The sequence below is a fragment of the Vigna radiata genome, chromosome 10 (genome assembly GCF_000741045.1).
Source record: "Vigna radiata var. radiata cultivar VC1973A chromosome 10, Vradiata_ver6, whole genome shotgun sequence".
Taxonomy (NCBI): domain Eukaryota; kingdom Viridiplantae; phylum Streptophyta; class Magnoliopsida; order Fabales; family Fabaceae; genus Vigna; species Vigna radiata.
The window spans coordinates 1,029,818-1,048,019 of record NC_028360.1 but is presented as its reverse complement, the minus strand read 5'-3'; the positions used below and the strand labels follow the sequence as shown (position 1 = coordinate 1,048,019).

Sequence of the window (18,202 nt, the reverse complement as noted above, 5' to 3'; positions counted from 1 at the left end):
AGCTTTCTTGGTGATCTTGGAAACAAAAATCATATGAGACCAGGTAAGGGGAGTAACCAAGAAGTTATCATATGTGTATATTGGGTCTTGATTTACTGTTTTAAAGATGGGTTAGAGATTATATGTATTATGCTGCATGGTTGTATTGGTTAGAGTAATCTAAAAAAAGAGTTAACTTTTGATGGTTGATTGAGTGTGATGCATGTAATTAAAGTTTGATATTTATGGGTTGTACCATGCGTTGGTTATACTTGCAAGGTGGTGTGTGCATGTTTTATTTGTTTCATAAACTATTTCTGTAATGTGGTTGTACATAGGTATGGATTAAGGTACCCTTTTGGGTTGAATTTATGGTGTCCGACATATTTTAGGTACGAAAGTTGGATCTGTGATAGATATTTTGGTAGGCATGGATAGCCGCCATAGTATCAACGTTCTTGCTTCCGATTATCTAGGTTTGATGGTTAGAATGTTTAAAGTGAAAATTAGGGTTTAAAGCATAGTTAGGAAATACACTGATGTGAGTAGTGTAGTGTGAAGTTACGGGTTCTCCGGAATACCTAAACAAGGGTAGCGTGGGTTGTGAACAGATAGGATGCTTGGTTAGAAAGTTTTAAACATGTGGTACTAGATGAAGGTGAATGATTCCCATCTGTGTCAGGAAAGTGAAAGACTAAGAGATCAATACTAAGGATTGAGGGTTTATGTATTTAAAATTTTATAAGGGGTTGTTGTAATTTGGAGATAAAAACCAGGGGTAGAAATTCATAGGCCAACACTGTCAAATGTAGTATCTATTCTGCCTTGGGTGTGATCATGTGGATTGGTGAAGATTTATAAAGTCTATATGGGTTGTGATATATGGGTTTTATGTAGGTTATTCATGTTGGTATTATTGTGATATTGGGAAAAATGCAGTATGATGTATAACTTTGTGTGTGAGTATGATTATATATTTGTGCTTCGTGTGATCACTAAATGATAGGCAATTTCTGTAAAAAGGGAATCATCTTTGTGTTTTGGTTGTTATTGGAAAAAAAGAAGTGCATAGTTTTATTTGTTCATGTATGCATGACCACTAAAGAGGAAGTGTAAGTTTCTTTTGTGTGTGCTTTGTTGAATAGGAGCACGTGTAAGAATGAAATGTTACATGATTTATTACGTATGGCATGGTGTGCTTGCATGAGTATAAAGTGAAAGAGTTATGATGGATCGGGTCTGCTGCATTCATTGCTATTATGAGAAAATATTATTTTAAACATGGATTGTGTGATGTTGATAACGGTCTAAAAACCGTTATTTTCATGCTTAAATTTGATAGTAAAACACACCTTTTGTGGCTTAAAATGAGCTTTAAATCAAGTAAAACACTTAGTTGAGTCTTGTGAGAGTCAAAAGTTGGTTTTAGATATATTATTCTTGTTTTGCATTGTTTTGCAGGGTTTTTAGATGAATTAAAGATGGAAGTAAAGTAAGGTGGACTAAGGCCCATGAAAGAAGGAGAAAAATGATTAAAAGAAGGGTCAAACAAGCTGTTGAGCGCCAGAATGGTCTGCTGAGCGCTCAAAGCGATTAGAGGGAAACCACTCAGCGGCAAAACTAACCGCTGAGCGGTCAAAGCGACACAAGGCAAACCGCTGAGCGGTCAATTTAGGCGCCTGGGCGGTTGTCTGTTTTTTTAGCTAGATTCTGTAAATCTTTCTATAATCTATCTGTTATCTTTTTAGGCTTATATATAGCCCCAGTGCGAATTAGAAGGGGATTCTTTTGGCAGAGAGAAACGTCCAAAGCTATTCTACACCTTGGAGGAGGTTCCTTGGATGCTTAGGCTCCATTCAACTAAGTTTAGGGTTATTTCTTCCATTCTTTCATTATTTTCATCTAGTTTCACCATGATTATGGTGAACTAAACCCTTTGTTGTTGGGGAACAATGTAATCTTTTTAAACTCTCATATATTCAAATTCTTATTTATTTCATATGCTTGTCATATACTTGTTTATCAATTGTTGGGTTCTCATCTGTGCTCAATGCTTTTATTGTTTAACTCATTCAGTAAAAGATGTTTGTCTTTATTGATATGGGGACGTACGGTAATGTCATGAACTGGTGGGAAATTCCTTGATTATGCCAATATCGCCTAGGGATAGGGGTAGGACGGTCAATTGTAGTTGCTTTCGATCGCATTGCATTATTAGTTACTAGGGGAGGCTAGGGATAACAAGCCGATAATTAACAATAGGCTCTTTTCACCAAGGGATTGGGTTAAGGGTAAATAAGAAAGTGTGCATGGGAATTAGATAAATAAGTGAAGTAAATAAGAAGAGTAGATATATAAGAGTGGATAAGATCAAATTGTAAACCCCAACAACATCATTCATTCATAGTTTCTCAAAACCAATTGAATCAACTACATTGCATGTTTATTTTTGTTCTTTGCATATAACCACCAAATTTATTCTCTTCTCAAGTCTTACGCGATTAGGTTACATGAAAGTTAATGCCTAAGAGTCCTTTGGGAAAACGATACTTGGACTTACCCATTTATATTACTTGATAACGATCTGGTACACTTGCCAGGGACTTAATAGATGTATGTAGTTGAAATAAAATACCAAGTAGTGGGCCATGTGGGGACTACTAGGAAAAGGTATGTGATGGTGTCGTGTAATTGGTGAGTGTTCCAAAGGTAGGTGTGTGGAAAATACTGAGTTGATCTCTTATGGACGGGTTGTCTTTCACATTTGTGATAATGGTGTCATTATCATCATGGAATATGTATTTTTTTTCTATACTTCCTTATTCTGGGTTGAAACTTTTCCTCTTGCGGGAGGGTAGAAAAGTGGATCTCATCGTCCTTGAGGGGCGGTAGAAGAGACTGAAAATTCGAGTGCTAACCTTTCCTCTTACGGGAGGGTAGAAAGGGAGGGATGTCTCGCCCGTAGGGTTCCGACTCATGTTAAGTTCAATGTCGTGAAGGACATTTTGGAGCAGGGGAGACAGGTCCGAAGCTGCGATGGAGGACCACTCGAATTGTTCTATTTCGGTAAAATAGAATATCCGTGGAATTATAGAAAATGGGAAAATGGGTTATAAGAGAATTTGGTATAGGCACGGGTTGTCTTTGTTCAACAGGTGAGATAGAGTTAATGGGAATGGTACAAATTCTAGTTAAAGGAATGGTATAGGAGTGTGATGATAGTTATTGTAGTGTTATTGAGTATTGGTGATTGTTGGATATAGTAGAATTATGATAAAGACTTGACATCTAACTTATAAATGTTATATCGATTGATTAGATGATATTTCTGGTTGCTCACCCTAAAAGTTGTGGTTGTGGTTTCCACCTACGATGATCGTACTTGTATGGGAGTAGATGGGTTGCAGATAAGATTCGGATCAGAGTAGCTGACGAGAGTTGGGATGTTATGTTCGGGGACTTGTTATTTATATTTTTTTTTTAAAAGTTTTCGATTTGATATTTTAATGTAAAAGTGATATTTTGAGATTTCTAAACAATATGAATGGTTATGTTTAGCTTCCGCATTTTTAATCGAATAAGATTGTTATCTTTCATAAATGTTTAATAGAAAGGTTTTGAAAAATATTGCACCGTGATATCTCCAAAAATTTGGGGTGTTACAACGAGGAAGAAGAAGCAGCATGCGGCGCAAATGAACAGTAGGTTAAATTTCAAAACTTAAGAAGAGATACTACCTCAGTTATTTAAAAACTTGAGGTAATAGCACCATATTGCATCGGTTATCAAAGAAACCAATGCCTAAAGCACCAGAATAAATTAAAAAAGAAAAGAAAATAGCATTTTTGAAATTATTTTCAAACTATACGCCTCAGTTCGCGCTACAACCAAGGTATAAAGAGCTGGACAAAAAGAATAGAACGTTCAAAAATCATAAATGTTAGGTGGTGGACTGGACCAACGACCTCGGTTCCTAGGACACCCGATACCTTAGGTCTGACTGATAGCACCAACTAAATCGGTTCCTAAGGGAACCGATGCCTTAGGTCTGACTGATCAGTTGCAGGTGTTGCAGAAGGGATTTACAGGCCTTTGTACCTTGGTTTGCTGACTAACTGAGGTAATATCTCCTTCTAATGATGTTTACAGTAAAAAATCTGCTTTTGAGATTGGACAGGTGTATGTTTTAGCTTCGGTTGTCTTGTTAACCTAAGTCATAAACCTTTTATTCCTCGGTTTCCTTTGAACCGAGGTGTATAAGTTCAACTTAATTACAACGCCACAACATTTTAATAGACTTTGACTTTTTTAAAACCGAATTCTATTGGACGAATTAAAAAGTGAAGTTTTTACTAGCGTAATATTTGAATGCTAATATCTTACTTAATAGATTACATTTTTAATCGTAGTCTTATACTTAAAATAACCATACTGTAAAACTTTCGCTGCATTAGTGAAATATACTAATTAAGATATATTAAATTTATTATAAATTAATTAATAAATATATCATAATAATAAATAGTAATATAGGATGATTCAGTTAAAGAAGCACAATGAGTCATAACGTTTAATAATGAATTTTAATGAAGTAATTAATATTTAAGAAATTTAATAATTATATAAGCATTAATAAGTTTATTAAAATTAAATACACGCAAGTATATATATATATAATTTATTATAAACTAATTAATAAATATATCATAATAATAAAAAGTAATAGATCAATTCAGTTAAAGATGCACAATGAGTCATAACGTTTAATAATTAGTTTTAATGAGGTAATTAATAATTTAAGAAATTTAATAATTATATAAGCATCAATAAATTTATTTAATTATATAACCATCAATAATTAATATATATATATATATATATATATATATATATATATATATATATATATATTATCAAATATAATTTCAATTTTGTTTTGTTAACATTTATTTCTTTATTAAATAAATTTATATAAAATTACATAACAATGAACGTGTAATTGAATTCCATTTCTCACCACTCGTATTACTTGTATTGAATTATATTTTGTCATTGAATACTATTAAGATAATCATTGATTTTTATTTCGATTAACAGGTCTATCGGTTTTTGTACTAACCACACCTACGTGAGACAATTTTGCTCAACAAGCGTAAAATGACTATTAGTGCATACACTTTCTCTTTAAAAAATAAAATTACAGTTCGAATTGAGTTTGAGATACTACCCTAAAAATACTACAAATTGGTAATTAATGAGTCTAGCATTACTTTGATATAATTAAACAGAACATAAAACACTTACAGATTAAAAAAAGAATAATAATCAGCACTCTTCACTTAATTATGTTAAGTATATTTACAACATAATTATTTATTAAGATTAAATTACTATAAATTTCCATAAATGTTCCGAAAATATTTTACCAATCCAACGTAAATTATATTACTTTTCTCTATAAAATTGACCAAACCGTAAATTCTTCTTTTTGTCTACATCAAAGAGACTCACTTCAAAAACCCCTTTTGCCACTCTCTTTCTATTCATGAAACCACCTTCACTAGCCCCTGATTTAGTTCTGAACACGGTTTAGAGAAGCATTTTAATTACCACCACACTATAAATCCCCCTCATAGAAAGCTTTTAACCAGCCCAACCAAGTTTTTTCTTCTATTTCACTTCAAAACATTTCAGTTGCCTCAATCACCCCGCTTGAACCTTTTCACAAACATTTGGTGTCCCTGTTTTGTTTTACAAATTCACTTTGACAACAACTTGTCTCTACCAATGACTCCACCCAAAAGAAAGCCAACCAATGGCTCAAAAAAGAAGTCAAGGTCCACCTCTCCAATGGATGAATCCCCTGAGTCTTCTGTGAATGTCTTCACTTTTAACGTGGCTCCCAACAGTGATGTCATGCAGTGTATATCTGACATTGCTAGCAGGGACCAGGTTAGTGTTACTGTGATTAGTGCCACTGGCAAAATCAACAAGGTGACTCTCAAATCTTCAACCAATGGTGAACCCGATCTCATGCTCCATGGACCACTCACCTTGGTCTCCCTCACAGGCTCCTACTTATACAACAATCAGTACACCCTTCACCCTGGGGCCACCCCTCCCCTTTCCTTATCCTTTGGGATCAACCTCTCCACCATTGGAGGCAAGGTCTTTTGTGGCGTTGTTGGTGGTAGAGTCATTGCTGGTGAGAATGTTAAGATCACAGTCTACACCTATACGAACCCTAACATTTTGAAGTATTCGGCCGAAGGTCAAGAAGACAGTGGTAATGATAATAATGATGATGAAAATCACAAGAATAACAATTTTGGTGATGACCAATGACATACATATATATTTTTTATTTTATCTATAACTATTATACAGTTTTTTTTTTCTTATCACATCGTGCATCTTATAAGGTATTAATTTCATTCTTTTTTTTAAGTATATTTAAAGTATTGATCAACCTTTCTCTATATATATATATATATATATATATATATATATATAGAGAGAGAGAGAGAGAGAGAGAGAGAGAGAGAAACAGAATTCAAAGGTTTTTCAGACGTATGATGTAAGAAGAAAAAGAAAAATGATTAACATAAAATCAAATATATGTGTATTATTGTTCTTACTAGTAAGAATAGTAATTTGATGGACTTCAACCTAATAAGCTGGTATAATAGGAGTGTTATGTACAACACTTCAATACTTGTGTTTCTTTTTTGAGTTAAAACTTAAGGAAGTGTCGCCATGCTTGTTTAAATTATCTATTTCTAATGAATATCTTGTTTAAATAATTGATGTATTTTCTTAAATAATTTTTTCGTTCATTTAATTTTTTTTTTTGAGATTAAATTTAACGTCCATTCAAATGCTCTGCCTCACGCGGTTCGCGTAAAGAACCACGCTCACCACCTCTTCCATATGCGCTTTAACGTCTGTGCCCACCGCCTCGTTGGCAGGGGCGATATTCTGCTCCTCCCAGCATTGGATCCAGTTCCCCACGACGCACTCAATGAAAGCGCTCTCGGCGCGCCTGAGGCGATCTGAGAGGGTGACGACGATGTGGCGGAGGCAGCACTCGATCTGGTCCATGCATGCGGTGAGGTTGTCAGAGGAGTTGCTCCATGCAAGAGCTACCTGCCATAGACGGTCAGGGAAGGGGAGGGGGAGGTGGCGGCAGGGGTTGTTTTGGTGGAGGAAGGAGCGGACGAGGTTGGTGAAGAGGAAGGGATGGAGGTCGACAACCTAGACGAGAGTAGGATTTGGGAAAATAAGAGAAGAGGAAAGAAGTGCGGGAATTAAATTATTATAAAGTCCGTTTAAAAATATTTGAAAAAAGGTTTAAATGGTTCTTTTATTCCGGATTTTGGTTGAAGTGTGTCAAATTCATCTTCTTATTAGAAAAATGTCAATTTTATTCTCTTATAGAAAAAATTTGTGTCAATCAAGTCATATCCGTTAAATACAAACTAATTGTATTAAAAACTTAAAGTGAATTTTGAATAATAACCACTTCATAACTCTGATCCCTGATATTACAATGAATAAAGTGAGTTTTGAAAGCAATGATTTTTAACAGAGATGACTTGATTGACACAAATTTTTTCTATATAGAGACTAAATTGACATTTTTTTAAAAAGAAGACGAATTTGACCTACTTCAACTAAACTAGAGACAAAAGAAACAATTAAACCAAAAATAAATATATTGAATCTTAACGGAGGTTTTAATGAAACCGCTGAAAACTATTCGGAGTTATTAAAGCAGTAAGTAAAACATCCCTGTTAAAATTAACAAGGATTTTTTGAAGATTTTGAGTTGTGGGCTTAGACAGAGTTATGGTGGAATCGGATGGTGTTTTGATAGAAGGAGAAATGATAAATAATAAATAATGTAAGCATGGAATTAAATGAAAGTTCCTAATCCATTTATATTTAAGGATGTTCATTTTTGTTGGAAATTGAAAATAACTTATAAATGATGAGCTAACTCAAACTAAAAACTATCTAATAGAAATAGACCGAAGAAAACTAATACTAAATTTTCCAAAGAAAAAACTTCTAAAAATTTAAAAGCGTATTTTGAAATGTGAGATGATCAACTATGTGAAATGTTAACATCGCAATTCTCTAGCGCAATCTCACCGAAGAAGACATGCGAGTGACAATGCTTTTTTTTTTTTAGATTTAGTTCACAATGTGTCTGATGATAAAGGAGAGAGAGGCGAGAGTGAAAAAGAGAAAAAAGGAGAATGAGAGTTAAGGAGAACCCTCTTTATGAAATGAATAAAAGTAAAAAACTATTTTCTATATATATATTATAATTAAAATTGATATAAAAAATTATTTGTTTATTACAAAAATATGGTCGTGCCAACTTTTTATACTCATTATAATTAGAATTAGTGTAGAAAGTTTTCTTATTTATTACAAAAATATCATCTTGTCCATTTTCTATAATAGTATAATTAGAACCGAAATTAAAAAATTTCTTTCTTATTACAAAGATGTAATTGCGTCCATTTTGTAATAGCGTCCATTTTCTGTACTTATTATAATTACAATTCGTATAAAAAATTGTTATCTTATTTGTAATAGCGTCCATTTTCTGTACTTATTATAATTACAATTTGCATAAAAAATTGTTATCTTATTTACTTTTTTGAAAGTTCCCCAAGTATAAGCATGATTTTGTAAGAACAATTGTCCAGAGGGGTTGATTGCATAGGGCCTGTAGACAATAAAGATGGAGACTAATGCTTGTGCATTTGTCTTTCTCTGATTTTCCTGATATGAAAGTATATGTTCCAATTCTGACCTCCACTAGGTGATAGGACTAAACCATTCGAGTACAGTCCAAAACAAAAATTCATGCTTGAGAGGATCTGTCAGAATTTGATAGGCCCTTTTTGTCTGCAAGGCAATGAGAATGGGATGTTGTATTGTTTATCACTACTCCACTCTTTTTATATATATGATAGATTATAATTGATATAAATAGTGGCTAAAAGGTGTTTTTTATACTCATTGATAGTTGAAAAATTTATCTTTTTCTATATATATATATATATATATATATATATATATATATATATATATATATAATAACATTACTATTTTTCTTTCTTTTTCATAATAGATTTTAATATTTATTTTTCTTTCCTTTTTTATTTTTAATTTTTTTAATAAAATCTTCATAATAATGAGAGCTAGGCTTAATATGAAATTATTTCACAATTTCATCATTAAGTCAAATTTATAAATGGTAATTAAAATATATTATAAAATATAATGACTAACATTCTTCATTTTATTTGGAAAGATATATTCATAACATATTTTTTACATCAGATTATTTTACTCATAACTTCATTACTCCAACCTTAAAATACATTATCCTTCTTCATTAATAAAATTCTCCAAAATTTGAACCATTTTGTTGCAATATATGTTTGAAAGAGACCCAAATGCAAATTTTCACATTGCCACGTTTATCTTCTCATTACCACGTACGTTATCTTTTGATGACTAAAACTATCCTTAAAAGGTTCCATGAATTCGTTATGTTTAGCTTCTAGAAAATGTAATCATACTATAAATTTCCTATAAATAAAGCTTCACACACTCACAACATCACCCACCACCACCACTTCTACCATTATTATAAGCTTTTAATGGCCTCATATGCAAAGAAGCCTCGTGGCAGGCCCCCAGGCTCTAAGAATAAGACATGAAGGTATTCACCTTCAATATACCTCCAAATATATTGACATCATGGAGTGCATCTTTCACATTGCTCACAAGGACGACGTTAATGTCACTGTCCTTAATGCCTCTGGCACAATTAACAGTGTCATCCCACACAACTCCACCTACGGTGCCACTGATATCATCATGCATGGGCCTTTCCCCTTACTCTCCTTTTCTGGTTCCTACTTCTACAACAACCATAACACCCTTCACCCTGGACCCACCCTTCCGTTTCCCTTATGTTTTGGGATAAACGTTTTAACCTCTCAGGATGAAATCCTTGGTGGTGTTATTGGCGGTAGTCTCATCTCCGGTGACGGTGTCACCCTCACCATCTCCACCTTTAAGAACCCTAGTTTCTTAAACTACACTTATCAAGTTGGAGAAAGGCATAACAATGATAACATCACATCTGGTGATTTCAATTAGGCTGACAACTTGTTGGGGTTGAACAGTAGATTTCATGGGCGAACGATGTGGAAATGGTTTACATAGGACGACAACAACAAATAACTGAACTCAATGAAGATATACCTGAATGTGTTGTGATTTTTTATTTTTTTTTTTATTTTTTTTATTTTAATGTTGTCTATTGGTTGTTATAGTGTGTTACAGAAGTGGAAGAAGCCTAGGGTTTTTTCTAGGGTGATTTATCTATTACCAATAAATTTCTTCCATTATTATACTCCTTTTATTTAATCCGTTTAATTTTCTTGTTTTTGTGGTTATAAGAGAATTATCAATTAATAAAGATCTTCTATCGAGGTGCATGATATCTTGTAATATTATGAATGAGTTGAGTTAACTCGATTATCTATATTAATTAAATTTGTTATATTGTTGATAAAACAAATTCCTAAAATTGTTTTGGAGGGCTTATGTAGTGTTGAAAATTGTTGAGATTATTGTTAGGGGTGCACGGATTTAGTTGAATCCACAATTTCAGAGTTTTTGGTTTTCATGATGATAACGCATAATTAATAACACATGTGTATTGTGTGTTACATGTTCTAAGCTTACATGTTATATGATTATATGAGAACATGTTTATGTTTTTGTTGTGTTGTTATTGCATTTTACTATGCTATATATGTGATTTTATTCTTGAATGCATGACACGTGTTTTTGAAAAAAAAAACACATACACTAATGTTGAACTTTAAATTTTGTGGCAAAACAAAAGTTTTAAGTCGACTTCATTATAGGGTAAGTCGATTAAAACTCGTGTCTTTGAGACATAAGATTTCATGGTGACAAAAGGAACTGTTTTGGGACATAAGATTTCGGTCAGAGGGATTGAAGTGGATAAAGCAAAAGTGAAGGTTATTGAAAAACTTCCACCATCGGCAAATGCGAAAGGAATTCAGAGTTTCTTAGGCCATGCTGGGTTCTATCGGAGGTTTATTAAAGACTTATCAAATATTGCTAAGCCATTGAGTAATCTGCTTGTTATTAAGGACATGCCATTTGCGATGAGTCTGGAATGTGTGCAAGCTTTTAATATCTTAAAGAAAAGTTTAATTTCTGCTCCACTGATTGTAGCCCCAGATTGGAGTAAAGATTTTGAGCTAATGTGTGATGCTAGTAACTATGCCATAGGTGTTGTGTTGGGTCAAAGAAGAGAAAAGGTATTTCATGCAATTTATTATGCTAGTAAAGTTTTGAATGAAGCTCAATTGAATTATGCCACTATAGAAAAAGAATTTTTGGCTATAGTCTATGCATTGGAGAAGTTTAGATCTTATCTTATTGGATCTAAAGTGATTATTTATACGGATCATGCGGCTATAAAGTACTTATTGACAAAGCCAGATTCATAGCCAAAGTTAATTAGATGGGTGCTTTTGTTACAAGAGTTTGATGTGGAGATTCGTGATAAAAAGGGAAGTGAAAATTTAATTGTTGATCACTTATCTCGGCTAGTCAACAACGAAGTAACATGCAAGGAGAAGGAAATTTGGGAGTCTTTTTCAGATGAAACTCTCTTGTATATTCAGCAAAGGCCATGGTTTGCTGATATGGCTAATTTTAAAGCTGCAGGTGTTGTTCCAAAAGAATTGAATTGGCAACAAAAGAAGAATATTTTTACATGATGCTAAGCAGTTCATATGGGTGATCCATATTTATTTAAGATTGGAGCGGCTAATCTTTTGAGAAGATGTGTATTGAAAGAAGAAGCAGAAGGATTTCTTTGGCATTGTCATAATTCCCCTTATGGAGATCATTATAATAGAGAACAAACTGCTGCAAAAATTCTTCAGTCAGGATTTTATTGGCCTACTCTGTATAAAGATGCTCATAATCATGCCAGAAATTGTTACAAGTGTCAAAGGAAAGGGGGTATTTCAAGACGGTATGAGATGCCGTTACAAGGCATTTTGGAAGTTGAAGTTTTTGATTGCTGGGGTATTGATTTTGTTAGGCCTTTTCCACCATCTTTTAATAATGAATATATATTGGTGGCAGTTGATTATGTGAGTAAATGGGTTGAAGCTCTAGCATGCCCTAAGAATGATGCCAATACTATGATCAAATTCTTAAAAAGGAAAATATTTTCATGTTTTGGAACTCCCAGGGTACTCATCAGTGATGGGAGTCTCATTTTTGTAATGCTCAGCTTGCAAAGGTGCTTAAACATTATGGGGTGAGGCATAACGTGGCAGCACCCTATCATCTGCAAAAAAATGGTCAAGCTAAAGTTTCTAACAGGGAGATCAAGAGAATTCTAGAAAAGACAGTTGCTTTTTCAAGGAGAGATTGGTCGCATAAACTAGATGATGGTCTCTGGGCATACAGGACGACTATGAAGACTTCCATGAGATTGTCACCTTTTCAATTGGTATATGGTAAAGCATGTCACTTGCCAGTGGAGATGAAGCATAAAGCTTTGTGGGCTTTGAAGTTTTTAAACTTTGATCCTCATGAAACTTAAAGCAAATGTAGAAGTCAACTGTTGGAGCTTGAAGAGATGCAGTTACATGCAGATGATTCATCTAGGAGTTATAAGGAAAAGGTAAAATTTTATCATGAGAGGAAGTTGATAAAGAGATCTTTCAACCCTGGGCAGCAGGTGTTATTATTCAATTCAAGGCTGAAGTTATTTCCTGGAAAGTTGAAATCTAAATGGTCAAGACCTTTTGTAATAAGTCATGTATGTCCTAATGGAGTAGTTGAATTGGTAAACCCAGTTGCTAGTGATCCGCAGAAAAGTTGGGTGGTGAATGGTCAAAGACTTAAACATTATTTGGGAGGAGAAGTTGAAAAACTTTCCACGGTGATGAAGTTGGTGGACCCGTGAGGTTATCGGGTTAGGCTCGTGACGTTAAACAAGCGCTTACTAGGAGGCAACCCAGGTTTTATCTTTCTGTTTCTTTTGTATTTTGAACTTCTAGGTTAGGATGAATTGTGTTGAGTAGTGTAGGGTATGTTTGTACTTGCCTGAACACCTTTTCTGATTATGGTTTGACTTGACTTTATTGCATGATGAGTTTGCTTGATGATGTTTGATGTGGATGATGATTGAGATTGTGTTACATGCTGATGTAAAGGTGAATTGTTCACTAGCTGTGTGAACATATGCATGGTGATTTATGATTGTGATTATAATGCTAAGCAGGATGTATGATTGATATTTGAGCTGTTGAGTGAGCATAGTTGTGTGAGGTTTTGAGCTCCAAAGTGTTTGTTGATATATTTGCTATTCATTTGGAAGCATGAATGATATTGCCTGAATCTTTATGATTGATTGAATTACATGTTTATGTCATATGATCAAGGCAATTTTTGGAAGCCCTTACATAGCCAAAATTTTGTCCCATATGAAAAAAAAGAACATTTTATGTTCTACCCTTTTTCAACCTAAGCCTTAAACAGGATGAAAACCCTTGTTTTAAAATCTTTACCTTGAGTTAGGTTGAGAAATATTTTGTGGTGTGGATAAAGGTTCAAGTTTGGGGTTGTTGGGAGAAGAGGAAAAAGAAAAGTTGGGCATTGAGTTTATGTGCTGAAAAGAAAATGCATGTAAAAAATATGAAAAAGATAGAAAAAAAACATGAAAAGAAAATCTCAATGTGAAGAAAAGGGAATGTTTGGAATGAGTGAGATTGGTAAAAAGAGAGTTTGTGCTTGAACTATGATTATGTGAATAACTCTCTTAACTCAAGGATTTTGTTATCTGAAAAACCAATGTTTCTTATTAGCCCAACCACATTATAAGCCTTGAAAAAGTCTTTGTGATGGCATTTGTGTGTAAAGATGTTGATTGTAGTAGATGAATGTCAATTTTGTTTCATGTGACATATGGATAGTAGAGAGAAGAGTGACCTCCTGAAACACTTGAGTGATTGAGCGAAACACTTTGCTTGGAAAGGATTGATGAATTTCATGATTACATCTATGCTTAGTGGATTGATCATTCATAGAAATAACATCTGTTGGAGAATATATGATTATGTGAACAATATGTGAACTGGAATGAATTGAAGCATGTAAGAATCTTGATTAGATTTCATTGAAAAACTGAATTGAGGAATCACTTGTTATGAAAGAATGTGTTTTTAAAATGTTGAACTATTTTGATGATAGATGGAAAGGCTAGGTTTTGTCTTGTTTGCTTGAGGACAAGCAAAATTCTAAGTTTGGAGTTGTGATAACGGTCTAAAAATCGTGACTTTTACACTTGAAATTGATATCAAATCACACCCTTTATGGCTTAGAATGATCTAAAAATCATGCAAAACACTTAGTTTAGTCACAAGAGAGTCAAAAATGGTTTTTAGAGATATTATGCTTGTTTTTACATTGTTTTGGTAGGATTTGATGAGAATTGAAGGATGGAAGTCAAGAAGGGAGGACTTAGACTCAAGAAAGGATGAGAAAAGAAACAAAAGAAGAGTAAGGTCCACCGTTCAGCGCCAATTCCAGCACTGAGCGCCAGCTTCGAAGAGGAAGCCACTGTTTGACGCCTAATTGGTGACGTTGAGCATCCTGCAATTATGAAACCCAGCGCTGAGTGCCAGGATCCACCGCTGAGCGTCCTGCGATTATAGGGGCTACTATTGAGCGGTCAAATGAGCGTTGAGTGCCTAAATGATGGGCCTGGGCCGAAATTCTGTTACTTTTCTACGTTATAAATAGCCTAGTGCGACCCTTAAGGTAATCTTTTGGATGAGGAAGACTTCAGAACACCTTCTACACTCCTTGGAGGCGATTTCTTAGATGCTTAGGCTCCAATTTATCAATTCTAGGGTTTACTCTTTCATCTTTTCCATTAATTCCATCTAGTTTCACCATGTCTATGGTGAACAAATCCCTTTGTTGTTGGGGAACAATGTAATCCTTTTGAAACTCTCTTATATTGAAATTCTTATTTTATTCATATGCTTGTATTATCAATTGTTTGGGTTTTCTTTTCTGATGTTAATGCTTACATCGTTTAACTCATTCGATGTCATGATATTTGATTTTGCCGATACGGGAACGTACGGGGAAATCTAGAACTGATAAGAATTCTCTTGATTATGAAATACTACCAAGGAATAGGAGTAGGACGGTCAATTGCTTTAAGCTTCTGTACTTAATGCGTTTTGAGATTGTTGACAACACAAACTGTATATCCATCTAGTTTTTGATGATGACAATAATAGTATCGGGGTCATAACTAATAATCTGCCCCCTCACAAAGCTCGTATATCTTCCAGCAGCCACTCCTCCTCTAGGCACCGCGTTGGTGTAGAATTCTTTCACCACCTCCACACTGGCAGGTGCAGGGTAAGTCATCAACTTCTCCCAGTCTCTCCTCAAAATCTCCTCTCCAAATTCAGGAGCCAAGTCAGGAATGAAGGAAGCCTTCCTCTCCATCAGCAGCCTCCTTTCTTGCACAGTTGCATAATGGTCCTCATGTTGTTTGGAGAGGAACCTCTGAGAGTCAAATCCTCTCGAACTTTCTGGCATCTTCCTTTTACTCCCAGTATTTCTTCCTCTACGTGATGCTGACGCCATTTCTACAATAAATATAATTTGCCACAAACCATAGAAGTCTATTGTTAGGAGTTAATGCATCAACAAACACTTTCAAACCCAACATAATTTACTACTGGGAGTGCACAGGTTCCCCCTATCCTCAATGCAAAACATTCCACAAAAACATAGCAGACCGCTCGGCGTCACAGAGGCCTACCGCCCGGCAGTATGAATCAGCTTGAATACCGCCCGGCGGCAGAGGCCTACCGCCCGGCGGTGCGAGGGGTTTTCCAAATTTTTTCACCAAATCAGCCCTAATCTCCACTCAAATGCTAATTACTACCATGCAAACCAATTTCAAACAACTTAATCGGCCTAAAACAGTTCCAAATTCAACAATCCATGCAAAGAATCTCAAAACCCTAATTTGTCAAATTCCTAAGCATGTTTATCATTAATTTCGAAATTAGGAACTAAAGAATGAAATTACACAACTTACTTGAGTGGAGATGAAATGCTTGCAACAAATCCATCAATTGATGATGGAGAACTCTAAATGCACACTTCCACCAAGAAAAACCCCAAATTTTGAGCAAGAAATTAAACTTTTGTGAGTGGATGGAGAGCAAGTGTATGAAAATCCCTTTAAAACCCTCTTGAGAGTGCAAATTTGGAGCAAGAATGCAAGGAGACCGCCAGGCGATATTCAAAGGGGCAAAGCAAAGTGAAGAAACCCTAAAACCACCCAGCTTTTAAAAGGCTCAGGTTGGTTCTCGCCGCCACCGCCCGACGGCAACGTGGTACCGCCCGGCGGTGAGTGAAAATTTTCTCACACTTTTCTTGCTTGCCTCTTTGTGATTTCTCCTCGTAATTCCTAATCTTTGCCCTAAATTTTTTTAATTTCAAGATTTTCCTCACTCAAATGCATATGCACACACAAAATGTAATAGACAGAATTTGAAAAACAGAAAACAAAAACAGAAATTCAAATTACTGTACAACAATTGGGAAAGTCCCCACAAACACCCATCAGTAGGTGTTCAATTTATTCTGGCTTGGTATTTTCTTCTTCTTCTTCTTTATGCTAAATCTCTTCAAAAAGTTGATCAAACCAAGCACATACTTCCATGCATCAATCATAGAAGCTGTAATCTCCAATTTCTTGAAGATCTCCATGAAGTACTTGAACCTATTTTCTTTCCTATGATTTTTCTTTTTTCTGAGGGAGGGGTTTTCCATAAGACCTTATCTTCTTTCTTCTCTTCCTCTTTTTCTTAATTTTCTCCTCCCTTAGCTTTCTCTTTTTCTTTTTCTTTTCTTTCTTTATTTTCACATTTTTTTCTTTTTTTCTTTTCTTTCAACCATTGCTTTTCCTCTCTCATCATCCTTCTCACTCTCATTCAACTTTTCTTTTCCCTCTATCTTTTCCGCAGCAACAACTTTTTCTGTTTTTATTTCCTCTTCATACATCTCTAGCTCTTCTTCTTCTTCTATCTTTTCCTCACAGTCAACCTTATCATTTGTAAAGATAGTGGCTTGACATTCTTCTTTAGGGTTAACTTTAGTACTATTCCTAATAATGCCCAGAGACTTCAAGACCTTTGTTATCTCATCTTCCTCTATCTTCTCTTCATCAATAACTTTGTCATCCTCAAAGATAGTGGCTTGACATTCTTCTTGAGGGTTAACTTCAGTATTAACCCTAATAATACCCAGAGCTTTCAACGCATACGAGTGTTGTTCTTGCAATAAACGTTCTTTAGCTTCCCCAACGTTTCTTTTCGCACCGAGAATAATTCCTGTTGTAAACGTTGTTTAGCTTCTCCCAACGTTTCTTTTGGCCTAGAGGAATATTGTCCAAATTGGCTATGATATGTGTTTGAATAAGGTTCCCACCAATGGTTGAAACTATTTTGGTAGAATTGAGTGCCTATAGAATCAAATTCTTGTCCAAACTGCATTTTGCATAAATTAGGCACACAACCCTAGAAAACATTTATTAGAACAAAAATAAAAAAAAAAAATAAACATAAAATCAAGCCAAATTCAATCAATTCACACTACTTGAAAAAGTAAACCTCGAGTCCCCGGCAACGGCGCCAAAACTTGTTAACGGATTGGCAAGCGTACCAAATCNTTCAANTAATATAATTGGTAAAACNCAATATCGTTCTTCCCAAGAGACTCNAAAGGCTTTCTCGTTCACGTGAATTAAAATAATAAGACTTGAAAATAAAAATTAATAAATTGAGTAAGAAAATAAAATATGAACATGTAAAAGAGATTGATTCAAATGACAAGAAGAAAACAATAGATGAATGGAGTTGTTGGGGGTTTACAATTTCATGTTTATCCGCTCTCTCTTATTTACTCCTCTTGAATTATTAGCTTGATTAATTAATTGTCATGCAACTTTCTTAGCCTACTCTTAACTCGATCCCTTGGCGAAAAGAGCCTAATACTAATTATTGGCTTGCTATCCCTAGCCTCCCCTAGCAATTAA

General features: G+C 34.6%; 2 protein-coding genes across 2 annotated transcripts; both read left to right on the top strand.

The window, feature by feature from the left end:
* The first annotated feature begins 5,766 nt into the window (after positions 1-5,766).
* LOC106774656 (AT-hook motif nuclear-localized protein 14-like) lies at positions 5,767-6,324 on the top strand. The gene has a single exon (XM_014661699.1). It carries the CDS (start codon positions 5,767-5,769, stop codon positions 6,322-6,324), a length of 558 nt encoding a protein of 185 aa, XP_014517185.1.
* Positions 6,325-9,762: 3,438 nt separating this feature from the next.
* Positions 9,763-10,167, top strand: LOC106774654 (AT-hook motif nuclear-localized protein 17-like). Its single transcript, XM_014661698.1, has one exon. It carries the CDS (start codon positions 9,763-9,765, stop codon positions 10,165-10,167), a length of 405 nt encoding a protein of 134 aa, XP_014517184.1.
* The last annotated feature ends 8,035 nt before the right edge of the window (positions 10,168-18,202 follow it).